Source organism: Amphiura filiformis, chromosome 16 (genome assembly GCF_039555335.1).
Source record: "Amphiura filiformis chromosome 16, Afil_fr2py, whole genome shotgun sequence".
In the NCBI taxonomy this organism is placed as follows: domain Eukaryota; kingdom Metazoa; phylum Echinodermata; class Ophiuroidea; order Amphilepidida; family Amphiuridae; genus Amphiura; species Amphiura filiformis.
Genome location: NC_092643.1, coordinates 34,141,752 through 34,169,591, shown reverse-complemented (window position 1 = coordinate 34,169,591; position 27,840 = coordinate 34,141,752). Strand labels below are relative to the sequence as shown.

The 27,840-nt window shown below is 38.0% G+C and overlaps 2 protein-coding genes across 4 annotated transcripts; both read right to left on the bottom strand.

The window, feature by feature from the left end:
• Positions 1-853: 853 nt before the first annotated feature.
• LOC140135905 (NFX1-type zinc finger-containing protein 1-like) lies at positions 854-16,904 on the bottom strand. The gene is made up of 10 exons (XM_072157574.1): positions 16,499-16,904; positions 14,327-14,423; positions 13,296-13,451; positions 10,050-10,205; positions 9,792-9,947; positions 9,542-9,679; positions 9,310-9,447; positions 9,061-9,213; positions 2,972-8,090; positions 854-1,895 (listed from the first exon to the last, which is right to left on the bottom strand). Exons 1-10 carry the CDS (start codon positions 16,506-16,508, stop codon positions 1,746-1,748), a joined length of 6,273 nt encoding a protein of 2,090 aa, XP_072013675.1. The 5' UTR covers positions 16,509-16,904; the 3' UTR covers positions 854-1,745.
• A 3,703-nt stretch (positions 16,905-20,607) lies between these two features.
• LOC140135904 (lengsin-like) lies at positions 20,608-27,506 on the bottom strand. Of its 3 annotated transcripts, none has more exons than XM_072157573.1 (2): positions 27,375-27,506; positions 20,608-23,132 (listed from the first exon to the last, which is right to left on the bottom strand). In XM_072157573.1, the coding sequence occupies exon 2, from the start codon at positions 23,090-23,092 to the stop codon at positions 21,743-21,745; it is 1,350 nt and encodes a 449-aa protein (XP_072013674.1). In that variant the 5' UTR covers positions 23,093-23,132; positions 27,375-27,506; the 3' UTR covers positions 20,608-21,742. The 3 variants fall into 3 exon arrangements, 2 of the variants coding, with proteins under 2 accessions (XP_072013674.1, XP_072013673.1); XM_072157572.1 differs by lacking the exon at positions 27,375-27,506 and adding an exon at positions 26,487-26,621; XR_011856585.1 differs by lacking the exon at positions 20,608-23,132 and adding an exon at positions 26,616-27,018.
• Between the last annotated feature and the right edge of the window lie 334 nt (positions 27,507-27,840).

Genomic DNA, 27,840 nt, shown 5'->3' with positions numbered 1-27,840 from the left:
TTTATTCTTTAATATTCTGCATCTTATATGCCAATTTTACTGGAATCAGTTGACTGATCGCGAAGAAATGAGCGATTACATAACGCATGCATCAATTCACTTCAGTCCAAGTTTGAAAGAAAGATCGTTCAACACAATGCACACGATACTAGTGGTTAACTGTCAATGGGCTTCATATTTTGTTCCGTGAAATCCTTTTCGTTCTTTTCTTCAAACAATCTTTTTCTTGCAAAACATTTAATTAGGTTTTGTAAAATTTGAAAACCTGCGCGATATTAAAAATTAAAGCTTGCATGTAAGATGATGCTCGTACTGTCTTGTAAATATATTTTTTCGTTAATGTTGATACAAATATGCATAAAGAATTCCAGCTGGCTTTAAAAATTTCTCACACACATTAATGTTTTTGGAATATTTCCAAGAAATTGTAATGCAAAGTTTAAATCTTTTAAAACTTTAATGTTGCATGGTATCAAAAATCACACGTAAAGCTGTAAGCACTTGATCATTGTTATTCTTGACTCAAATGTTGTTTGGAAAGTTAAAATATAACATACTTGCGCAACAAAGAATTGAGGTTGGGCAACTTCCAATTGCAGAAAATTTCTCGGACAAACTGTTATTCATCTTCAGTGAAAGCATGCATTACATAACACCGTTCGATTATAAAATAGATAATGTGAACTAAATTTAATGAGATACACAAAGCGGTGAGCGAGTATGAACAAATCGCCTAATGATCAAACTTGGAATGAACTGAATTGATGCACGTATTATCGTTCATTTTTTCACAACCAGGCAACAGAGTCAAATGAAATCTTCGTATGTGATGCACAACAAAATAAGCTTATTTCTAATGTGTATTTCTCGACTTACGTTCAATTTTATTCGCTCGGTATTTTTTTCTGGGACACCCTGTATAGCCACTTTGGTCGACTTCTGTGTGCTCGCAAATGTCTTCGGGTACATAACACGAGCAAGGGTCTGTGGATACGCACGCGAATACAAGTGTTTGCAGGTATGCATGCGCATGCATGTGGGTACGTACGCGCGCACGTAAGGGTTTGTGGGCAAGCATGCACGTGCGCAAGTGTTTCCATGCACGTTTGTATATATTTTTCTTTTACTATTATGCATATGTACAATGTCATTTAAATTCCATGATCGTACTATATGTACGTCTGTATATTAATATATATTTTCTGTTTACATATTAAACCTGAACCTCTTGGAAGACCAGCACTTTGTATTGAAAGAGTATCCAGAATAAAGATAAATATTAAAAATAAAATAATATGTACTTAAATGCAAACTTCTTATCTAATTTTCACAACTACAGTGACACCGATTGCACATACAGCATTAAAATGTCTAATATTTCTATAGTCACAGAAATAAATGTTTCTTGTTTATCATATATACATGTAGTTATTACACCTACTCAGATGAGTAGGATGCAGTGGGTTAAAATTAGCTCATATTATTTCTTAAATTTAACTATCCCATTACAACATAAAATTTGTTTTTTCTTTCAGATTTATACTAGATTGTATTTCTTTGCAGGTTTATATTGAAAAAAAACACATATTCGAAGCATAATACACTACGCTAATAATCTACACAAATTCCACTTTTAATACACAACATTGCACGCATATTTGATTTATTCTAATAAGTATTTAGGGGGAACTTATAAGTTGTGGACCCTATATGACCGTTAGGGCACATGAACCAGTGACCTTGGCTCATACCCATTGCTTTGACGATGTTGACGCGTTAATCATCAATACTATGCTTAATCCACCTACGCGCATGTCCAGGCACCTCAGTAATGTCTGCACTTCCTGTGATTTGTCATCAGTCAAAGGTAGGCCATTAGTAAGCATTCGTTTGACCTGTGATTAGGAAAAAGAATAATTCAAATAAAAAGGTTATAAAAATTGCCACAAGGACCTTCTTAACACAAGAATTTACAGGAATCAAAATGACTGGTACTAGCTTCCATTAATTACTGTTGCAACATAAATGAAGCTAAGTTCCACCAAATTTGTACTTTGTAGCTCCATATACTGAGGATCCAATGTTGTATCTGAAGGAAGCAGTCTTTTCAATAAACATTAAAAACTTATGGGTGGGCCTACAAATCATTTGCATGTGTAGAGGAGGGTTTTAATTAGTTGATTGAATCACAGTTTGAAATGCAAGCATGCTATTGGTAGTCAAAATGCCAAACTTCATTTATACAATCTGCCTTTTATTTATATTTATTTTTATGTCGAGCATATCTAGGCACTGACAGCAAATAACCTAGGAAATAAACGCTGACGAAACTTCGGCCAGGCACAAGTGACCTGGTGAAGAGGGTCGCCGTAGATAGCTGGTCAGGGTATTTTTACATGCAAGTGTAGCCGACGATCGGGCGTAACCCTGATCGGAACCGACTGTAACGAGGTATTTCATCATGCATCATCTGCCCCGTCTTTATCAGATGAACCACGGGGGGAGCGGATATTTTGTTGTTCCTGCAGTGAATTGAACCCGGGACTCTCGCACACAAGGCAAAGACCTTAACCAGTGTGCCATGCTGCTCCATATAATCACAAGTTGCAATATGGCAAGTGATCTCTGCTTAATAATTGAAATCAACATGTTTGTGAGTCAGATTTAGCTGAACATTACAAAGAATGATCAAAAACAATGTAATTTGATGAATATTCGCCAAACCTAAATACTTAAAAACATTTCTCGATAGACTCCTAAATACTTGAATCTGGAACCTGCGCTTCACACTTCCATCATCTATTGGTATGCAAGTTCAAGAGCAGATGAATTTGAATCTCCATTCAAACAAAAGATCAGAGTCTCATGTCATAGATAGTGAGTGGATTTTTTTTAGCATCATTCATGCTTTATGAACACTGTTAACCTTATTTATTTACACTTTGAAACCACTAATTTTCTTTGTACCTACCCTAATAAGATTTGCACGGACTGGCAATTCATCCTGTCGTTTCTGCTCCTTTGCTCTGCACTCAATGATCGCCATCTGCGTCATCAGGGACAATCTCTTCAACTCACGGCTCACATCCTCCAACTCCTGGTCTATCATCCGCATACGTGGTTTTATTAGCAAAACGTCAAAGCCTTTCAGCTGCTGATGTATACTATTCCTGCTTGCCAAGTGATCTTCATGTGTGATCTCATCAGCTGCTTTCTTACGGATGGTTGCTATCATGGACAGCAGATTGAGTAGGTTCTCAGCAAGAGTGACTTGTTCCAGTGTTGGAAAACCTGATACCAAGTTGTTCAAGTGGAGCACTGCTTGAGAGCTTAATTTATTAAGATACTCGGTGCGCCTTACTTTTGAAATCAATCTGGAGCTTCTGGATTTAATTTCAGCCTCATCTCCAAACATCCGTTTTTTCACTCCTTCAATGTCTGTCAGCATCTTTTTGATGACGTTACCATAGCGAAGATTATTTCGGATTAATGTCTTGCACTTGGGACACGTTTTGAGCTGTATATCAATCTTCTCTCCTGTGACTGCCTGGTCAGCCGTTTCCATCCAGCTGTCTAAAGCCTCAACCTCTATCACATGGCCACAGTCTTCCAGTTGAACAAATCGAGCGTTTGGTTCATCCTCACTGCCGAATAGTATCTCTGTTACCTCCTCTTTGTCACATATGCGACATTTGTTAGGACAAGTTTCTCCACAGAGCCCTATGCAAGGGTGACCACATTTTTTCAGCTTCTTCATACATGGCTCAGTGCACGGCTCTCTGTTACATGGCTTGCTGCATGGATTATTACATTGGTGATGCAGACATTGCCATTCACATGGTTTCATACAAGGAGTACATGGATAGCCACACTTGTTTTGACACTTTCTGTGGATGCATCTATTTTGGCATCGCTTCTGGCAAGGAGGACATGATTTGGTACAAGGCTCCTTACATGCATGACCACAAACCAATGTGCGATCACATTTCTGTCTGCATTGCATATGAAGGCGCCCTCGCTGACATTTCCCACAGGTTCCTATGCATTTGTGCCCGCAAAGAAGTTCCATTCCACATGGATAAGTGCAGTCTTCCGGATCAGCTGAACATTTCATCATTGTCGTCTTGTGTCCACATGGTAGGTCAGAACGCAAGACTATTTCTTGACATTTAGTAGTACACTTTTCCCCACACTCATTCTTGCAAGGGTGACCACACCGTGTCAGTCTTCTCTCACATGGATGGTGGCAGATGGCTAACTGTGTGTCTTGGTGACATGGAACCATTGCTCGGTGTCCACAAGGAAGCTGCTTGTCCATTGGTTTAGTACACTTCTCTACGCAATCTTGGTAGCAGGACTTGGTACAGGGATGTTTCGATGGACATCCAGAGACCACCTTTGTGCAAGGCTTCAGACACCTGTACTCTAGATGTTGTGGATCCCTTGGATGACACGTCATGGAACAGGCATGACCACATTGGAGTCTTGCCTCGCACGGTTTGTCGCATCCCCCTTCTGGAACTTTTGTGAAATCGTTCGGAAGGCTCACCTCTGTAGCAGTGTCTGGATGATTATGACACACCAGTTTTAGTCGAGTTCCAAAGTTGCCATTGTTTTTCATCAAAGCAACAATATCCTTCCACAAATCACCTTTACTTGCTAGGAGACCGAAATTACCGATGCAGAACAGTCCCTTTTTAGCTCGTGACAGTGCTACACACACTCGGTTAGCCACCTTCAAGAAACCAATACTGCCTTCCCTATTGCTACGGACCAAGGAAAGAAGTATGATATCATTCTCTTCTCCTTGGTAGCCATCAACAGCACTCACACGGACACCTTTGAACAAATCTTTCTGCATCAAGTGCTTGAAGTTGAGCAGCTGAGCACTGTAGGTTGTAAGAATGGTTATCTGTCCAGGTTCATAGCCTTGCTGCATGAAGTAGCGGCAGAGGGAGACCAGAAACTCTGCTTCGTGTTTGTTTGAGTGACTCTTGGTGTCATCTGCCCTGGCTTCTAATTTATCATGGTCAAGAAAGAACACATTGGTTCCTACTCCTTTGATGTTCTCAAAGAGTTTGACTTTGCTGTGGTCTAGTAGGTTAGGATAGAAATGCTTCAGCTTCATGATACCAGATATTTCAGGCCTCATACGGTGCTGCTGGATCAGCTTCTGACATGGCAAGCCGTTGTCAACCATCCTCTCAAACAATGAGATATCAAGCTTGAAATCTTTTGCCAGTTCGTAGACAGTTGGATTGGGCCTCAGTTGTTGATGATCACCTATCAAAATCAGCTGTTGGCAGTCCCTACTAAGTGTTGTGATAATATGTGACTCGAGGACTTCGGCAGCTTCTTCCACTACGATGATTCTTGGTTTGATCCTCTGCAGCAAAGATCGATACTTTGCGGCGCCAGTTGTTGTCATACCGATTACCTTGGATCCATTCAAGATGGCTAAATCTTCTTCAGTTCTGATCTCTTTCAGTTGCCCTACTAATCGTTCATATGTTTCTTGTCCGGTTTCTTGCTTTTCAAACAGTATCTCTGCTTGTCGTTTACGATACTTACTCATCCAGTATCGGTACAACTGCCATCGTGTCATAGCTGGAACAGTCCACACATTTGTGATTCTTCTTGCCTGGAATTCAGTGAGTCTTTCCTTTGATTGGAGTTTACGCTTTATGATCTGTTTGATACGTGACTTTCGTTTGGTTGCTTGCTGCCATTCATATTTATTACCAAGAGCTTCCTTTTCACCTGTTTCCATTGCATCGGCATCCAAAGCGAACTCCTGTCTGACATCATATCCTTTGATATGAATATCTCTGTCGGCAAGGTCTTGATCATCCAGCATCCGCTGCTCTTCAAAAACATCTGCTTCCTCATCTATTTCCATCTCCTCTGACGATTCTAGAGAATTACCTTCTTCCGTGTCAAACTGATCACTCTCATCAATTGCAACATGGAAGTTCCCTGTGAGGCCAAGCCAGGTCAACATTTTGGGTGCTGAAACTTCCCTTAAGTTCTGTGGTGGTGGGCAGAAGTCTACGAGGCTGTCATATTGAGACTTAATCATATATGGACGTAGATTATCTTCATTCAGTACAGCATGTGTTGCCATTGCGATTCGTTTCTGTGCCACTTCCATAGGTTGACGATACTTTGCCATTGATCTTAAAATATTGCGAATTTCTTCACGAATATGGCGAGGGACTTGTCTCCTCTTTCGCACCTCTCGTTTCAAGACATTCAGGTTGTATGACTTCAAAGCCTCACTTGCACTACGACCACCAATACGGACAATCCCTCTGTTCTGAAACTTCAAAATGCCTTCGAGAAATTGATCCAGGGCGTGGTTGGTAAAACACACCACAAGTAGAGGGCGTGTTTTCCCTTTTTCTTCATCCACATTATAGTTTTCATTGGACCACACTCGACTATTATGTAACAAAGCTTGAACGATCTTGAGACTTATATATGTCTTGCCTGTTCCAGGTGGCCCTTGAATGACAGCGAGCTCCTTTGTAAGGGCCATTTTAAGTGCCCCCATTTGACAGCTGTTCAGCTTTAGCTTCGTTTCTGATGGCCAGTGACTGCCCATTACACGCACTGAGCTTGCCTGGGTTGCTGAATGTCGATTTCGACTTGTCACACCCAAGCCTTTCATACGTCTAACAAGGCCTCCTTCATCATCTTGCTCATCATCTTCTTTGATATTATCTGACAGCGTCGATTCGGCCACAAGAGGACTCAAATCGTATCTTACTGCTGGGTTTTGGCGCAAATACTCAGGCGCATCGATACGTATTGCAACATCAATGATGTACCTTTGAAGAGGCAATGTATGTCTTTTAATTTGCTGCAGACCTTCAAGAACATGGCGATAAGCTTCAAAGTAAGCAGATGTCTCGGCCATGACGAAAACCTCATCTTTAATCTCTTTCAGTATATCTCTGTTCTCGAACCTCAAATCCACAAATCCTTGCTCCAAATCTGCTGGCTTGCTATCGGCTACCGTTGCAAACAGCATTGTTTGAAAATCATCGCTTGATAAACACACAAGTGAACCAAAAATAAGTCTCTTGGAAGATTGCCATTGACGGCGTTGAAATTTGGTGTGGTCAAAGTGTACACGGTACATGATCCCATTCCACGAACACATTGGATATTCTATCTGTACGCCATCATAGATTCGTATATCTTTTGGACATTGATTTCGTTTACCTTGAGGCGCCCTCTTCATATCTTGATATTCTTTGATGCCAGATCGTAATGGCGCAACAAAATCTTCTCTAAGCAATCTGAATTGCACATCTAAGTAATGATTTACATCCGTATAACCTCCATCTACAATATTCTTTCTCAGGTAAGGTTTGACATCAATATTTAAGTCACCAATAGTTGGAAAGATTGGTATTTGACGAAAGTCATCTGGTGGAGGTCCAGTGCTGCCTACTTGGTGTTTCCGACGTTGTGGCTTGCTCTTTTGTTCTACAGTTTCACGTTTCAGTTCTTCCTGATATTCCACCAATCTTTGCAGCGTGTTCTTTATCTCCAGATTAAAGAGGACACCTCTCCCTTCCAAAGCTGGTACTGCATCCTGCAGCAGAATCACCACAACATTCACATGATTGACGGAGCTTGGGAGACGCTGGAGCATCGCCACAAGGATGGTAGTGACATTTTGTACTTGCTCTGCTACAGTAGGACTGTGACCGGTCTGGCTCATCATGTTGGTGATATATTGAGTCAGATGGCGTGTGATGAACTGCGACTCTTGGTAGACCTTACAGAGAAGTGTACTTAAACTCTGAGATGATGATGCTGAGCTTTCACACACCCGACATAACAAGTTAACGATTAAAGCCATCAAATCACGTTGGATATCCATCTCATTTAAAAGCTCTATGAACCCACTTTGCGTTGACAAAAACTTAAACACTAATTCGGAAGGATCCTCTTCGAGTAATGCCTCTAAACCCTTGCATCCAAGTCTTCGGATGCGGCGAGGATTTGGTGGACCGCAAGCCTCTCTTGATTGATTTGGAACAGTTCTATCTCCACCATCGGCTGCGTTTCCAGAAAATCTGAGAAATAGAACAAAACAGGCAACAAATATTCAAGGGTCATGCAAATCAGCAGCATGTAAGAATGGGTAAGAATGGTGGTAAAGCTATTGAGGTTTGAGCTTAAATATTTAGAAGCTTTTTTAAACCAGAGCTCTGCACCTTCTGGGGGGGTCTTGTCAGTTCAAATAGCTAATGATATAGCCTTAATTTCTTAGTCTGGTCTTGTTTTGAGTTCACAGAACTTATTAAAGCATTGTTTTTAGAATTCGTCGTCCGTATTCCATAGTGGCGTATAGTGGGGCGCCGCGAATAAACAACTTTTCGAGAAAATCGGGTTTGAAGAAATGCCAATCTAAAATCGAGTTGTGTAAATCAGACATTCATTATATTTTGTAAATGATGTGAAATTTCTGTAGTAAACTAAATAGATTTTATTGTTATATATTTTTCAAAAGAAATAAATACATACTATTGCTGGCAAACTGACAATAAAACTATACGTCACTATGGAAAACGAACAAAACGCAATACCCTAACCTTACGTTAACCGTACGCCACCTCGGTCGCCGTGTAATCCCTATGGCGTTACTTTTCGTCGTTCGTATTCCATAGTGGCGTATAGGTCCGATACGCGTACGCCACTATGACATACGATGTTTTTCATTTTTGCCGATATTTCATAATTATAAAATGTGTATAAAAAATGGCGTATGGTCGATACGCCACTATGGAATACAAAAAATGTCACTTTGTAACTATACTAATTAGCTAATTATGACTGATGAGACTTAGAAAAATGAAAGAGAACATCATTAAAAACATATGTGCCAATTTTCAAAAAATGACCAAAAATCACTATACGCCACTATGGAATACAGCCGACGAATTTAGCATATGTCACATGCATTAATTTTGCTTGACCCAGGAGCAAACTGCTCGTCGGGTAGCAGGTGGACGGGTAGCTAACATCCTGCTTGAACCATCTTACCCATGCTGGTTTGGATTTGTTTGCCCTCTGCCACGTGTTCCACTACGTCCTCTTCCGCCTGTTTGTCCGGTTCCTCCTCTTCTATGTGCATCATCTTTTGGTTGTCGATTTGGACCCCCACTTCCATTTTCACCATCTCCTGGATTTCCAGATCTAAAATGAGAAATGGCGAAATTACATCAATAAAATACATTACGTGGTATTTATATAAGCTTATATACCTTGTGGTTCAATATTCAAACCACTTACCTATGCTGGTTTGGATTTGTTCGCCCTCTGCCACGTATGTCATCACGTCCTCGTTCTCTTCCTCCTCCTCTATGTGCATCTCGTGGTTGTCGATTTGGATCCCCACTTCCATTTTCACCATCTGCTGGATCTCCAGATCTAAAATGAGAAATGGCAAAATGACATCAATAAAGTACATTATGTGGTATTTATAAGCTTATATACCTTGTGGTTCAATATTCAGACCACTTACCTATGCTGGTTTGTATTTGTACGTCCTCTGCCACGTATGCCACCACGTCCTCGTCCTCCTCCTGCTCCTCTATGTGCATCTCGTGGTTGTCGATTTGGACCCCCGCTTCCATATTCACCTTCTGCTGTATCTCCAGATCTATATAAAATGAGAAATGAGAAATGGCAAAATGACACAATAAAATACATTAGGTGGTATTTATATAAGCTTATATATATATACCTTGTGGTTCAATATTCAGACAACCTACCTATGCTGGTTTGGATTTGTTCGCCCTCTGCCACGTCTGCCATCTAGTCCTCGTCCTCTCCCACCTGTTTGACCGCTTCCTGCTCCTCTATGTGCATCTCGTGGTTGTCGACTTGGACCCCCACTTCCATTTTCACCATCTCCTGGATTTCCTGATCTAAAATGAGAAATGGCAAAATGACATCAATAAAATACATTAGGTGGTATTTATATAAGCTTATATATATATACCTTGTGGTTCAATATTCAGACAACTTACCTATGCTGGTTTGGATTTGTTCGCCCTCTGCCACGTATGCCACCACGTCCTCGTCCTCTCCCACCTGTTTGACCGCTTCCTGCTCCTCTATGTGCATCTCGTGGTTGTCGATTTGGACCCCCACTTCCATTTTCACCATCTCCTGGATTTCCTGATCTAAAATGAGAAATGGCGAAATGACATCAATAAAATACATTAGGTGGTATTTATATAAGCTTATATACCTTGTGGTTACTGAAAACATGAACACCTGTAGGTTACATTATGATAAGGATAATGAACTGAGTGCAATGCATTCGTCAAGATAATCGCACGCGCCGTGGAGTTATTGCATTTAGCTCGAGAGCCGATAGGCTCAAGAGCTAAATGCAATAACTCCATGGCAAGTGCAATTATCTTGACGAATGTATTTGCACGAGTACATTATCCGTCATACACTTTGAGTGTAGGCCTATTAAAACAATAGGCAATATTAATTGCTGCATTCATTATATTAGTTTTAATATTAGGGAAAATATCTTACATTTTAAAAACACCGTCAGGACATTGACCAGCTACGTAGCATTTAACTGGTAAAGAAAATCAATCCCGTATAAGTTAGCTATCAATGGTATCGATTGCGCCATACGTCATACTTTAGTAACTTATGGTGTGTAACCAATTGACTTTATGTTGTGATCATTTAATATCGTGGTTTCGAACACAGAGAGCACTGTACTACGGTGAATATCAACTGGACTTTATAGCTCTATTCGCTACTTGCACGGTTCCGCCATTATGCACTATGTGCGGGGAGAGCCTCGAACTGGCAGCATACATGAAAGGAAGAATTATGTAACCTTACACAGAACGTTATGACTAGTTCAATTCCCATTCATGTATGCTGCCAGTTCGAGGCTCTCCCGCACATAGTGCATAATGGCGGAACCGTGCAAGTAGCGAATAATTTGAACTTTAAAATCTACTTATATTAAAACACACGACATTGGGATTTAACAATTTGTTCAGTATTATCATACTAGCCTTCAAACACATGTGTTTGAAGGCCTATGGTATTATAAAGCATGATCATGATATTATGCGCTAGTGTGTGTTTCCCGGGCCCGGCTATGTTATTTTAGATATAGGCCTACATGTATTTCATTTGTAAAATGCTGAATATTTTGCAATGGTGTCATCTTGCATAATTATGATCCACCTGTTTTTGGCCCTTTTTAATTAATAGAAGCTCGATTATTCTCAATTGATGTTTGATTTATTTGAGGTCATTAAACATAATTTATGACAATGATCTGCCCTTTGCACGAGCGATTGCCGAATAGGGTGCAACTCTACTAGTCTTATTACAAGACTGCCCTACCCCAACCCTAAACCCTAACCCTAAACTCCGTAAACGAGGACTGGACTCAAGTCTAACGAGTTGCACCCTATTCGGTAATTGTACCCTATTATAGAACACCGTTTGTAACTATACCATTTTAACACCACAGAATGTATATTCGTACTTTTTTGATGGTATATATATCGAACAGACAATTATATAGTTATGTGACCTCTGTGTCGAAAGCGTCACCTAACTCTACTATATGGTTATGTGTAAGTAGTATTTCTAGTATTTGAGCGTGCACGTATTATCTAGAATCTATTGTTTAGCGTGCAGGTTTTAGATAATGCATTGTTTAGCGTGCAGGTTTATATAATTTGGGCTGTGAAGGGTAGTTCGCGAAAATAATGCACGGGAGAAGAATACATAACGATGAATAGAAACGGGCACTAGAAGTGTATGGGTACATATTTGACCATGATTTGGGTGGGGTATTTAACGGCTATACAGGTGGTAATATGTGAAAAATAGAATGCGAGTGTAAACTGCTAAAAGGTACAGAGCTGTCTCATTGGCAAATAAATATAATCATGATAATTATAAAGCACACAATCCGCCGCTTACGCTTGAGTAGCAGAATTCTGGCATATGCTGCAGATGGAGAGATGGATAATGTGTGGAAGCCCTTCAGTTTGGCAACTCTAATCATAAAGTCATAAGCACATTGCTGTTTGATTCCGAGCAAGCACTATTAAAAATGTAAACTTACCAAATGAATTCAATTCGGGACAGTTTTAAATATTTTCTTCTCAGGGGGCACTTTTTGTTTGTTTTGTTTTGTTTTGTTTTTTGCTTAAGAGGGCAGATCCTGTTTAGGGTACATAGTGCAGTTATACTGCAGAGCAAACATGATTCGACCTTTGCAGTACTTAAACCTGGTTAACAGGAAATTACTCCAGCAAAATCAATCGATTTCGTATACAGTCTAGCCCAGCCCGCGCCCATCCTCCACATTGAATGGTGGACTGCACTTATGCCCAAATATGGCACTTGCCAATCAATAATCACCCACTTGAAATGCCCTGGCTCGCTCCACTGACCAAAGTTATGGACAGATATGGGAGTTGTTTTTGCTGTTATTTGTCACTTACATATCAGGGAGGTACGAACTTTTGCAGATGCCCCACCGTACTCAGTTTTTAGCCTACATGTATACATTATTCTTGATTGACAGCAAGTACAAAAAATATCCGTCAAGTGGTTTAGCTTTAATGTCCTTCGGAAGAGAGCGGTCCACAAGTGAGTGAGTCACTAAAAGTTGCATTCGATTTACACAGGGAATTTGGCAGGCCATGTGTGCCCTTTCTTACCAAAACACCAAAGTGCAAATATATCCAAACATCTAAATTAGCTAAAAATTCAGGACATGTTCTAGAATTTGAGAGAGTACAAACAATATTGGCCGGTTATTTTTTACACAGTGACGTTAACTAGGCAATGCCCTATACCTATAACATACACTGTTTGTAGAGGTCACGCGTCAATGGTGAGAGCACTGTGTATTATGTATAGGAAATGAACAGTAACTGCAGTATGATGTTTTGAAAATCTCAGGTCATGCATGTGGTCAACATCTATGTTTTTCAAAGCCAATGGTGTAGCCAAGGAGGGAAAGGGAGCAGCTTCCCCATGTGAGAACCTGATATTTTAGATAAGCTTGTACTTTTTAGCCAATTTTTGAACATTTTCGACAAATTTGTCCCACTTAAAAGTTGCCTCCTTCCTTTGCTCCTCCGTCTGAAAAAGTCCACAAAGGTGAAAAACAAAAACAAGCAATTTACCCTGATTGATTTGGATTTTGTCGTCCCCGTCCTCCTCTGGCTCCACTACGTCCTCTTCCTCTAAATATTCAGGCCACTTACCCATGCTGGTTTGCATTTGTGCGCCCTCTGCCACGTCTGCCACCTAGTCCTCGTCCTCTTCCACCTGTTTGACCGCTTCCTGCTCCTCTATGTGGATCTCGTGGTTGTCGATTTGGATCCCCACTTCCATTTTCACCATCTGCTGGATCTCCAGATCTAAAATGAGAAATGGCAAAATGACACCAATAAAATACATTAGGTGGTATTTATATAAGCTTATATACCTAGTGGTTACTGAAAACATGGGCACCTGTAGGTTACAATGTGGGTACATCTTTGACCATGATTTTGGTGGGGTATTCAGCTGCTATACAGGAGGTAAAATGTGAATAATAGAATGCGAGTGTATTTGCTAAAAATACAGTGCTGTCTCATGGGCAAATAAACATAATCATGATAATTATAAAGTACAAAATCCAATTACACTTGAGTAGCAGAATTCTGGCATATGCTGCAGATGGAGAGATGGATAATGTGTGGAAGGCCCCTCAATCCTGGGGGATAGGGGCCATGTCCCTCTCCTACTTTTCAAAGAGGGGGACACATAATCAAATGTCTCCCAACCCCCTCCAAATTTTATTAACTCTAATCATATAGTCATAAGCACAATGTTGTTTGAATCCGAGGAAGCACTATTAACAAAATTAATGTTAACTTCAATTTGGGACTTCAGTTTTAAATAGTTTCTTATCAGGGGGGCACTTTATTGTTGTTGTTTATTTGCTCAAAAGGGCAAATCCTGTTTAGGGTATGTTTTGAAAATCTCTGGTCATGCATGTGGTCAACATCTATGTATTTCAAAGTCAATGGTGTAGCCAAGGCGGCAAAGGGGCAGATTCCGCCATGTGGGAACCTCCCCTAACAGCTCCTAACCACCCTCATATTTAAGATAAGCTTGTACTTTTTAGCCAATTTTTGACAATTTGCGTCAAATTTGTCCGACTTAAAAGTTCCCCCCCCCCCCCCACTTAGCTTCTCCCGTCTGTAAAAGTCCACTGATCAAAGTTGAAAAACAAAAAGAATCAATTTACCCTGATTGTTTTTGATTTTGCCGTCTTCGTCCTCCTCTGGCAGCTCCACCTCCTCTTCCTCTTGGTCCACGATTCAATCCACGTGGTTGGTAGTTTGCTGAGTACAGGACAAAAATGAAAGGAAAATATTAAGTTTGATTGTAAAATTTGCGCAAAAAAAAATACAATTTTAGACTATTTTTGCCCAAAATGACAATTTTGGTAGTTGATGGACCAGTGCATGCACGCACAAATATTGTGCAATTTGTCCTATTTTGGCCCAAAACGTGGCATTTTTTGCACTAAAAAGGAAAATGCACAGGCCAGGGGCACAGGGCATTTATTGTGATATGGGCTTATGGCCAACTAAGATCAAGCGGGTTTTATAGTGAGAAAGGACCTGTAACTGCACCTGTAATTAGAGACTGCGTCCATGAGGACGTGCGCGTGCTATCACTTGCAGTGTGAAATCTTCAGTACCTGAAGTCTACACTTTATAGGAAAAAGAAGAAGAAGAAGGAATACTTGTTATTTTATTTTTAACAGTTTAAGATGTTTGTGAGTAGAAAGCGGCGGACACGCGCTGTAGAAAATTCCATTTATCTAAATATCATTACTGACGTAAACTTGTAATAAGGAGGAAACAATACTTGCTATATATTTTAAATTGTTTATGTCATACAGGGTCAAAGATGTCTCAAGTTTAACTTTATATTTGACTAAATAAGCATTAATATTTGAGAATTTTTAGTCATTTTTAGTATTAGTGTCAATGTCGGCGCCATTTTAGGTGCCATTACAGAAGTACACTGATGACTGGGATGTTTTTACCTTTACATTATCTTAAAAGTATATTAGGCCCTAAATTAAGCCAAAAAAGTTATAGTTTGTTCAGAAAAGTCCTGATATATGATAACTTATAACTTTTTTCAGTATTTGGTGGCCATTTTGGGCGCCATTTTGAAAATACACTGACTCTTGGGACTTTCTTTGTCTTTATATCAACTTGAGTTTATGCTGGGCGATTTAATTCAGTTAAAAGAGTTAGTTTGGTTCAGAAATAGTTTTCATATATGGTCCCATTTGGTCGCATTTGGCGACCATTTTGGACGCCATCTTGTATGAACCTTTTGGGGCCAGTTTATATTTTTGGGAACATCCTGATTATGTTTTGGGGTCAGCCCAGGAACCTAAAAAAGTTGGTTTAGTTCTGGGATGGTGGTGCAACAGATGTGTTACTAGCTCGCCTAGTACTAGCAGTATAATGCTTAAAGGCATAATGTACGATCTTATAGCATGAAATTGGTTCGTTTTTTTTCAACCCGATTTTTTTTGCATAATTTGTAATGTTCACACATGTCCCAACTTGCACCTAAATGGAATTGGCCAAATGTGTTGTCTTTGTAGGTCAATAGAGCAAAGTTAGACAGTATAAGTCATAATTTTTTTTAATTATGAATTTATGTCCTCCCATAGAACTGCGTGTTAAATAGCCAAAATAACCAGTGGTATTTCTTTCACTTAACTTATTCCAGCTTAAAATGGACAGCAACCCTTCCCGGCAGCTATTACTAATATTATTTCAACATTTTGAATAAAGAATAACAAATTAAAATTTGACGGAAATCGAACATTGAGGATTTAATTTGTAAAAGGAAATCTGCAAAACATTGCGCCAAGTAATTTAAACAACATTTCGTCCGGACTTTCTCAATATTTAGTGAGGGAGGCCCTTTATATTATTTGTTAATTTGTTACATATTAACTATTCATTTCTGTGTAAAATATCAACAAATCATCAAAAAACTGCCGAATTAGTCTCAAATATGGTATACCACATTTGAGACTAATTAGGCAGGTTTTTTTGATGATATCTTTGGAAATACACTGAGTTGGAACTTCTAATTTCAATATGTTTATGAGAAAAACAGGGCTTTTCACTTGAAATCAATATATTACATGATCATGATGATTATCATTAATAAAAACACTGTAGACTACCAATATCACGCTGTATAAATGTCGGTAATTCCATTATGAATTAGTCACATTTACAAAAAAACATTTACATGTTCTTTTTGCATGAGAGCTTGAAAGGGATGACATTTTATGTTATAGGCCTACATAAGTTTTAAAGAATTTGATTTTCCAAATATATCAGGTCACCTTCCTTTAAACTAAAATCATGCTTACCTGACATCATTACCGATGAACTAAGAAGACCTGTTGTAAATGTGCATTGGTTAGTGAATACCGTATGCGTTGGCTACAAAACTACATTATCAACCATTTATATTCATCATAACAAATGATCCGATGAAAGCTTAATATCAAAATCATGAAATATTCCACAGTTTGAACACAATCTGATCCCAACCGTCCTCTCTCGTCTGTTTCTTCTTTGACATGAGCGGGTTGAATCTGAACTGCATTCAATGATTTGTTTGTTTCTCAAAAGGTATGCAACGATCTCCGGGGCAACAATGAATGCGGAAAAGAAAATAACCTGATATTTACGCGAACAATATCTGATATGGACGATTGCGGCATCGATGTCTAAAAATAGCACCTTGCATGACACAGACACCTGCCAGATCCCCATGATCCACGACTCATGAAACTAATGTCGCAATCAATACATGTAGTCTTGTCGCAAGGCTCGGATTGTCTGACTAACCAATGCCGCAATTACTAGTCTTGTTACAAGACTCGTTTCCGATTCACAATAGTAGATAAGAATCATCCATCATAATCTGCTACTGTATATAGTATAGGGCGCTATGGGGTGATATCTGAGTTAGCATTTTGTCTTGTTTGTTTGTTTGTTTGTTTACCCAGGTTGGTCCGTGAGGAACACATGCTAATCCATGGAAAACCATGGACCGTTCCAAGCTCATACAAATGCACAAGCCTGGATAGCCAGTGTAGGCTAATATATGCATTTGGCCTAGATAGCTTTGATAAACAAAGCAAGAAATGGAAGAAAATAGCTAGGAAAAAGAGAAAAGAGAGAAGGCCACTCCCAAACACAATTGTACAATTTTACTCTTAGCCCTTACTTCGTGAGAAAGGAAACTGGAATTCCAATCTCAGGCCCCGATGCAAAGGCTCATTGCTACATTAGTGGAACCAATAATGTTGGCATCCTTGCACCTCAAATGATAAAACTATAATTGGTTCCATTTTTCAAAGGTCATAATGGGGACCAAAATGTGAAATTTGTTCTATCATGTTGCAATATATCTCAAATTGTTCCTCTCATTGTTGGAATATAAAAGTTAAATGTCATATTACAGGGTGCTTAGTTCAGGAGTTATAGAGTAAATAAGGTCAAATGTCAAATATCTCATGCGTAGAGGTCAAATTTTAAAAATTCACCAATTCTATCGCGTTATGTCTCAAATTACTCCTTTCGACAAACAAAATAGGAAAATAATTTGTTTGAGAAATGTGATCGGATAAATCATGGATCAAAGGTTATGCATTGTACATATTTCAACTGGACTTTGGTTGCATTAACTCTGCAGAAAAAATAAAAATATTCCAAATTTGTGTCCATGACTGTATTTCTATGGATAGTCTAAAAACAGATTATAGAATTTCTTAGTAAATTTCGCAATAAAATTGAGCAAATTTCCCAGTAAAAATTATGACTTTTGTAAAGTAGGTAATGGGGATACGCATCCTGCACAAGAACAAAATAATAAACACAATGGGGAACGATTGCAGGAAACTTACCAACCCAAAGTGTTATATACAACTAAACAAGACAACAAATAAACACAAATCCCGACCGGTACACAACCCAAATTTAAAAATTGATATTTTTGATCAAACAGTCCTCGAAGTAAAATTTATAAATCTAATGATATTTACTTAAAGTGTATGTAGCTGGGAGGAAAAGCCTGTTATCATTTGAATGTTTTGATCTTTCGTATTTAAGATCTTGATTTTTCCCCAAAACACCTAACAAATTGAGGTCTTTTTTGTGGAAAAAGTGTATCTTCAATACGGAATGTCAAAATTTTCAAATGATCGTCGGCTTGTCCTCCCAGCTACATGCACTTTAAGTACATATTATTAGATTTATAAATTTTACTTCGAGGACTGTTAAATATGCAGTTTGCCATAAAATGTCTATTATATCGAAAATTTTACAAATTCAAAATTATTTGATATCAGAAGAACATTCCTCGTGTTCAGAATACAATTCGATGTGTCTGATGTGCTCTCATGTCCCACAAATATACTGTGCAGGCGTTGTTACCAGAGCTCTTATACTTGTTCGGCAATATAATAATGGGGATACACATTCTGCGGAAGAACAAATAAACACAATGGGGAACGATTGCTCGGTACAAGAGGAAACTGAATTTAATTAATAAGAAAGAAAGAATAGTTTACCAACTCAAGGTGATTTTCATACAAGTTTATTTCTCCATCATCATATCAAATAAGGTAACAAAATATCGAGAAAGGATGGCAGGACAATCACAAGAGCAAAGCTCGAAAGACGTGATTGCCCTCAGTGCAAAAACATAAAGACGCCTACAAACAACAGACAAAGACAGGGTGCAAACAGCAGACTGACAGGACTAGTGCAATGGAATTTAAGGAAAATTATAAGAGATAGAAATATGTATGTTAACTTACCGTACAACTTACAATATTATGATACAATTGTGTGTCAACCAAATTTGAATTGGTACATAACCTGAGATTCTCTTTTGTTTAACAAAATAGAATTTAAATTATAATTGTTGGAATCTTCCCAAATTATATTACATACAGTAGTGTAAATGAGGTAGAACTAATGTATTTTCAAGGTAAATAACGTATTACACGAATATAGTTGAGGGGGTACTACACCCTCGATAAATTTGTGTCTATTTTGCATTTTTCTCAAAACTTATAACACACTGGTAACAAAAGTTACGTATAATATAGGGCAAGGAATCCAATTACTACACTTGAATTTCAGTGACCCAAGACAAGCGGTTTGTTATTTATGATAAGAAATAAGGTACCGCTAGGATGTACCTCATTTCCTATCATATATACTGAACCGCTTGTCTTGAGTCACTGAAATTTCAGCGTAGTAATTGGATCCCTTGCCCCAATAATATACATAACTTTTGTTACAAGTGTGTTATTAGTTTTTGAGGAAAATGCAAAAATAGCCACAGATTTACCACAGAGGTGTAGTACCCCCTTAAGACGAAACAGAATTCCACATACAATATTGGTAACATAAGAATTGTGACCATACCATGTAAGAGATTCATCACCCAAAAATTTAGTATGAGTTACTTTAACAAGTTCAATGCCATCAATAAAATATATTTGCTTTGAACCATACAGAAATATTAATTCATTCATTATTAACATAACTAATAAGTTAATTAAGGTCCAGATTGGACAAAATAGCATTGGTATCATCTGCATAAATAACAAAATCTTTTGAAGAATGTACAATATCATTAAGAAAAATGATAAAAAGAAGGGGACCCAAAACCGAACCTTGAGGAACACCGCATTGAACAGTACTTTGATAAGACTTACAATAATGTTTTCTGTTTGTAAGGTAGCTCCTGAGCCATTCCAAGACATTCCCACGAACTCCATAATGATGAAGCTTTTCCATGAGAATATCGTGATTGATCGTATCGAAAGTCTTGGAGAGGTGCAGGAAAAACCCCAATGTATGGTGGCCTTTATCAAGATGAGAAACGATCTTATCGTATGCCTCTAAAACAGCCATGTAGGATGAAAAATTTGTTCTAAAACCAAATTGACTTTGATGAAGTAATGAATGGAATGTAAGAAAATGATAAAGTCTCTTATGAATACGCTCACAATTTTTTGAAAACACAGGGAGGATAGAGATTTGGTGAAAATTATTACATAAGTTGGAGTCGCCAGCTTTAAAAATAGGAACAACTTTAACATGCTTAAGGGATCTAGAATGAGCATTTATGGCGTTTCGACAGCATTTTTTGTGGGACATGAGAGCACCTCAGACGTATCGAATTACGAAGCAGGTCTTTCTGATATCAAATAATTTTCATTTTTTGAAATTCACGATATAATACAAATTTTATGACAAACTATTAAAATTTGATATTTTTCAAATTTTTGATATATAACAGTCCTCGAAATAAATTTTATAAATCTAATGATATATTCTTAAAGTGTATGTAGCTGGGAGGAAAAGCCGACGATCAATTTAAAATTTTGACCTTTTATATTGAAGATATGGATTTTTTTCCCAAAAAGACCTATTTTTTTTTTGGTGATTTGGGAAAAAAATCCACATCTTCAATACGAAAGGTCAAAATTTTCAATTGATCGTCGGCTTTTCATCCCACCTACATACACTTTAAGTATAAATCATCAGATTTATAAAGTTTACTTCAAGTACTGTTAAATATCAAAAATATCCATTTTTAATGATTTGCCATAAAATGTGTATTACATTGCGAATTTCAAAAATCAAAATTATTTGATATCAGAAGGACATTCTTCGTATTCAGAATGCAATTCGATATGTCTGATGTGCTCTAATGTCCCACAATAAATACTGTCCAAACGTTCATACCCCTTCCTTAAGCTTATCTGGAAAAAATTCCAGTAGAAATAGACAAATTAAATATATGAACAAACTATTTTACAATATCAGGTCTAATTTCATCATGGCCAGGACTAGCACAAGATCTAATAGAAGCACAGATTTTATGACTACAATATTGTGTCCGTCGGTGTAATCAATAATCCAATTGTTGAAGAGGATAAGAAGCTTCTACCTATTTTTAAATAGTCTAGTATTTGTTTGCTTTGGATAAATCCTGTTCAAGTGGTATGTTACAAAGCATTGTATTTTGTCTAGGTATGTATAACCAGCAATTAACAATGAGAGGACATTCCTGAGCCTCGTTGACTTGGGTTTGATTTAAAATGACCGCCAAGTATGACTGTTTGATATTTATTACCAGCAATGTGGAAAAAAGAGACACATGTAGAACCGAAATAAGGTACAATTTTGTTGAAGGAGCAAAGTTCAACAAAACATAACCTCGCTTCTGGATATCGTTTGAAGTCAAATGATATACCATTTTAAAGCTTTTGATATGTATTTTCTAAACACGAAATAAAACAAAATTGACCGGGCCGATTTTACGGCTGGTTTGTGGTGGACGGTCACGTCACATTTACCACAAGCCACAAATCATGACTTTATTACCACATTTACCACAAGCCACAAATCATGACTCTATTCACATATTTACCACAAGCCACAAATCATGACTCTATTCCCATATTTACCACAAGTCACAATTCATGACTTTATTACCACATTTACCACGAGGCACAAAATAATCATGACTCTATTACCATATTTACCACAAGTCACAAATCATGACTCTATTAGTACAATGATTACAAATAGGCATAGTAGTTTTGTTCCCAATCTGTTTCCCCATTCGCTTTAGCATCTTCTTGACATTTCATTTCGTGCATTTTTGCGGCACTAAATGCTCGTACAAAATCACTTCCTAATGCTTCCATGACAACCTTATCCTTGAGTAACTCATCCAGTGCTTCTCTCATTGCGTTTGGAATGGTTTTTATGCTTGTCGATGGCAGGTTTTTGTCTTCATACGCATTGCCATTAATAGGATCCCCTAATGGAAGCTGACGTTGAATGCCGTCAATTCCGGCAATGATCATTCCGGCGAGACTGAGGTACGGGCTTCCACCGCTACCTGGTAACCTGTTCTCAATGTAGGTACCTCTTTGGTCCGTTACTTTTGCCCGTAAAAGGCAGCTGCGATTGTCAAGGCCCCACGTAGCCTTTGTTGGCGCAACAGAGTCAGGCTGATATCGACCGAGACAGTTAATTGTCGGTGCACTCAACAATGTGATAGCCGGAGCATGCTCAAGAATACCAGCCATCCAATGCTGAGCAACCTTTGACAGACCATATGGGGCATCCGCATCGTAGAATAAGCTTACTTTGCCATCTGCGTCCCACAAGGAATGATTCAAATGTGCGCTATTACCGACAATACCGGAAGGATCAGGCTTCGTCATAAAGCTCGCGAAATATCCGTGTTCTCTTGCGATTTCCTTAATTGCAGTTTTGTAAGTGTGTGCATTATCTGCAGCGCGAATACCAAATGTTGGTGCGTATGTTACTTCCATTTGCCCAGGGCTATACTCAGTTTCGATGCTTTCAATATCAACGCCAGCTTCAGGAAGGTCAAGTCCAATTTGCTGAGTAAAGGGTAGATTGAAACTTGATCGATAGGTCGAATTATGTTGACAAGTGTCAAAAGCAGGCTCTTTGGTGCCTTCTTTTTGAAGTAAAAACTCATGCTCATGCGCAGCCTTCAATGAGTATCCCAAATCACTTAGTCGATCAAACTGTCTTTTGCAAACCTCTCGCGGAAATCCACTAATGGGGTCGCCCTTGTATGTAGGTTTCAAAAGTACACGTGCTGTGCTTTTGACCCATGGTAACACAGCAAATGTATCCAAATCGGGGAAACATATAGCATCTCCAAAATTGACTTTCTCAAAATAACCGGTTCCCATAATAAATGAGCACGCTGGATCATAGACCATCCAGGAAAGCTGAGAAATGTTTTGACCATGGATGGCTTTGCTTTTGAAATGTTTAGACGGGATCGTCTTGCATCGTGCAACTCCATACTGGTCGGAGATCTCCATGCGTATAAATTTGATGTTGCTCTCGTCGATTTTTGCAAGGACATCTTGAAGATCCATTTTTTTGCAGAATAACGCTATAAATTTTTCAACTCTGGATCTGAAAAAGAAAATTATAACTTATTATAAAGGTTCTTTTTATGTTTAGGGATTGCAACACAAAATAAACAGTCATTCTTTCATGTGTTAACTTGAAAGTATAAGCAGAAGAATTTGTCATTTTATCATGCTTAAAACTCCCCGGTTCAGGTCACTATTTTTGTAATGTTGATAATTTTCCACCAAACAAACATACAGGTTTTGGGGTAGGCGAGCTGCTCGATTTTTTGGCAGTGATGCGTCGAAAACCAGTCATAATACTGATTTATGCAGTAGTCCATATTAAAGGGGGGACTGTAAAACAAAATTAATTTGAGCTCGCTTCGCCCTTGGTCGACCCATTATGTTTTTCACGGTGGTCATTCTGGGAGCTCATTCAATTACGAAGTGGTTCCACCATCGGAAATATATTATCAAATATGGGTCGAATAGCCCATTTTCACGGCACCTGAACAAGTTTTCAATGTACAAAGGAATTTTATTTCTCTTTATTTTTCTCTCTCTTTTTCAAAGAGTCAATCCCACTGGATCCGCCCCTGGCAACGACAAAACACCCTATTATGTTCACGTTGAATTTAATGTAAGGGTGCACGCAGGATCGAGTTTGGCTGGAAAGCAATATAATAGTGAGTGACAATATTTTTACATATATATTTTGAAGTAACAAAGATAAGTATAAGGTATATAGTTTTGAGAGGAAATGGTTAAACGAACTCAACTGTATCTTCGAAAATGGGGAAAATATAAACATTTGTGAAAAAGATTTAAAAACGTCATTTTGTTACCCACAATTTTTAATCCACCCATAACTACTTACTTTACATTTCCAAATGTTAAAAATTACATAAAATTAATCTTGAGACAAAAGTCTAGTTTACTACTTATTGTTTTAAATTATATCCTCACATTTTTTATGATAAAAAATATCCACAAAATTAAAATGCTTATTTTGACCTATTTCAGTCCATATATTAAAAGTCAAGCAAAAATTCACAAATTAGAGAAAGCACTAAGAATCTAGAACCATAATATCTGATATGTAATTTGTATCATTTAGAAGTGTAAGCGTAACTAGTTTTTATAACTATACATTTTGGAAAAGCATAGAACTTTTTTCAAAAATGGGCAATATTTCGAAGATTCAGTGAAGGCATTGGTCCCGGGGCATGAATGATATTCAATCATTCGTTATTCATAAAAATAAAAATAAATACAAATAAAAACCAGGAAAAGACACACAGAAAGTACACGAAACCCTGATGGTTTGGGTGGGTAAACAGCAAAAGCATTAACACAATCCGTGTATGGATCCCCGGGTATGGACACGATTCATCAATAATATATAATTCTATAAAATACGAAATATTACAGACATTTAATATGGAATACTTTTTCGCAAAATTCCATGACTGGTCTGGTAGGGGTATGCATAAGCGGCACGCGTTATTTCTTTCTGCAACCATAATGGGCCGCAATGCGATAACACATAGTACATACATGTAATTATAGGCCTATGAGGCTAGATATAACACGAGTTTATTACCATTATTATTTCCTCTTACAAAAAAAAAAAAAAAGCAATCGATAGAATTAAAATTCTACAACGGTTTACCTGTGGTTTCGATCCCACAATCTATGTATCCATAGTCTAATGCCTACACGACTGTGCTATGATTCGTTGTGCCAGAAAGGTGTTTGTTTATGATACTTATTGATTACGGAATAAAGTGCATACACACAATATACTATTACTAGTATATTAGTACTAATAAATACGTATATAATCCTAACCCTAACCCTAATCCCTAACCCTAACCCTAACCCTAACCCTAACCCGACCCCTAACCCTAACCCTAACCCTAACCCTAACCCTAACCCTAACCCTAACCCTAACCCTTACCCTAACCCTAACCCTAACCCTAAACCCTAACCCTAAACCCTAACCCTAACCCTAACCCTAAACCCTAAACCCTAAACCCTAAACCCTAACCCCTAACCCCTAACCCCTAACCCGTACCCTAACCCTAACCATAAGACCCTAACCCTGACAATAATGAACCTTGCCTCGGACTATGCGGTTAGTGATATATTGCGGCCCATTATGGTTGCAGAAAGAAATTAAGCAAGCGGCACGGGCTAAATACTAATTGAGTTGTGTCGGGTTATGGTGCAAAATAATTGTTTGACAGGAAATGTGCTTTCCATTAGTTTATATTATGACGCTCATAATGCAGTACATTAGCCTAAAATGGCGGATTTAAGGAGACTGAATTTGAATTTTGTGGGGGTAAAATTTCTGAATTTGAGCAACATTATTCTGATATTATCAAATTTTATTGAACCTAAATACTAATAAGTGTTCGTTAGAACTGAAATGCACCTGTGATCTACCAGTTTTAAAAGTGGGGAGCTTTAAAAATATAGCTCTATAAAGTAGATGCACTCAGAAAATTTGAATGGTCCCCTGGGGCCAAATGTTATAAACTTACTATACACAAAGAAACAGTGTGGGTTCATTGGACAACCAGGAATCCGCACAGTTGTTTTTGTACGGTAAGTTTATAACATTTGACCCCAGGAGGCATTCAAACTTTCTGAGTACGTAAAGCTTTTAAGAGGCCAATTTTTAAGCTCCTCCCCTGTTCAAAAATTAGGTACATTGTAAGTGTATTTCAGCTGTGATAAATGCCAGTTGCTGACGACGTTTAGGAAATATCATCTCAAACCGGTATAACTTTGATAATAACAGAACCACGTTGCAAGTCCAAAATTGTGTCCCCCACAAAACTCAAATTCAGCCTCCCTAAATCCGCCATTTTAGACAAATTCGCTACATTATGAGCACCATAATGTAAACATATCGAAAGCACATTTTCTATTAAACAATTATTTTACACCATATCCCGACACACCCCAATCAATATTTAGCCCGTGCGGTCTATGCAGACTCCGTCCAGACCAATCTTGCGTAAAATATTCCATACTACATGTCAAGTCTGTATCATAGCCAAAAAATACCATGGAAGAGGCAAGAGAAGATCTCCAAGAAAATAAATAACAACTTAATTTTTTTTTTAAATTTCATATTAGGGAAATTAGGCTGCGAGAATTTATGTATGGCGTATGGAGAAGTGCAGTAGCTGTATTATTTGCGCTACAGAAGAGCTTTCAAAGGTCAAATGCATTTAAATGAAGGTTTTCCTGCCCATGCAGCGACGTTATGCTATATATCGATGTAATGCCTGTGTATTATGTACATGTATAATGCCTGTGCCTGCATGCAGGTTGCATTATATATGACTAGTGAAACGCTTCACAAATTTAAAAATTTGATATGTAGTAAAGTCTCACTTACCCGATATTTGATGGGTCGTTCTACTTGCCTGAAGAGCGTGTTTGTAGAACTGCTTCTGAGCGCATGTTGTCTTACGTATAAATAACACAAATTATAGACCACGACCACGATTGAGCATGCACATAACAGGGCATTTTAATTAAGTCAAAGCCACAGCAGTATACGCCAAAATGAAATTGTTTCTAAAAATGTTTTAGAATAAAATTCATTTGATGCTAATTTTATTACACAGGCTAAGGAAGTCTAATTACATTTTTGCAATAGCCGAGTGGGAGGGTTTTCAATGTAATATTTTTGTGTGTAAACACTGAACCATCTTATGTATAACAGAATAATATATGAATAGCTCCATTTATACTCGATCGGCTTTGCTTTTGAAATGTTTAGACGGGATTGTCTTGTATTGTGCAACTCCATATTGGTCGGAGATCTCCATGCGTATACATTTGATGTTGCTCTCGTCGATCTTTGCAAGGACATCTTGAAGATCCTTTTTTTGCAGAATAATGCTATAAATTGTTTAACTCTGGATCTGAAAAAAATTAAAACTTATTATAAACATGATAAAGGTTATTTCTATGGTTAGGGATTGCAACATAAAATTAAAGTCATTCTTTCATGTGTTAACTTGGAAGTATAAACAAAAGAATTTGTCATTTTATCATGCTTACAACTTACCGGTTCAGGTAACTATTTTTGTAATGTTGATAATTTTCCACAGTACAAACATACAGGTATTGGGTAGACGAGCTGCTCGTTTTTTTGGATGTAATGGCTGTGTATTATGTACATGTATGCCTGTGCTTGCAGGTTGCATTATATATGACTAGTGAGTGAAACGCTTCACAAATTTAAAACACCTTTGATATGTAGTAAAGTCTCACTTACCCGATATTTGATGTGTCGTTCTATTTGCCTGAAGAGCGTGTTTGTAGAACTGCTTCTGAGCGCATGTTGTCTTACGTATAAACACAAATGAGATACCACCATTGAGCATGCACATAACAGGGCATTTTAACAATTATATGAAGTCAAAGCCACAGCAGTATACGCCAAAATGAAATTGTTTCTAAAAGTGTCTTTAGAATAAAATTCATTTGATGCTAATTTTATTACACAGGCTAAGGAAGCCTAATTAAATTTTTACAATAGCCGAGTGGGAGGGTTTTCAATGTAATATTTTTTGTGTGTAAACACTGAACCATCTTATGTATAAAAGAATAATATATGAATAGCTCCATTTATACTCGATCACCGAGCGATTGCGATACATCGCTTTTGAAAGCGATGGGCAATCGCCGAAATTTTGCAATGCATCACTTGTCGCTTTTGTATCGGCGATAGCGATTGCAGA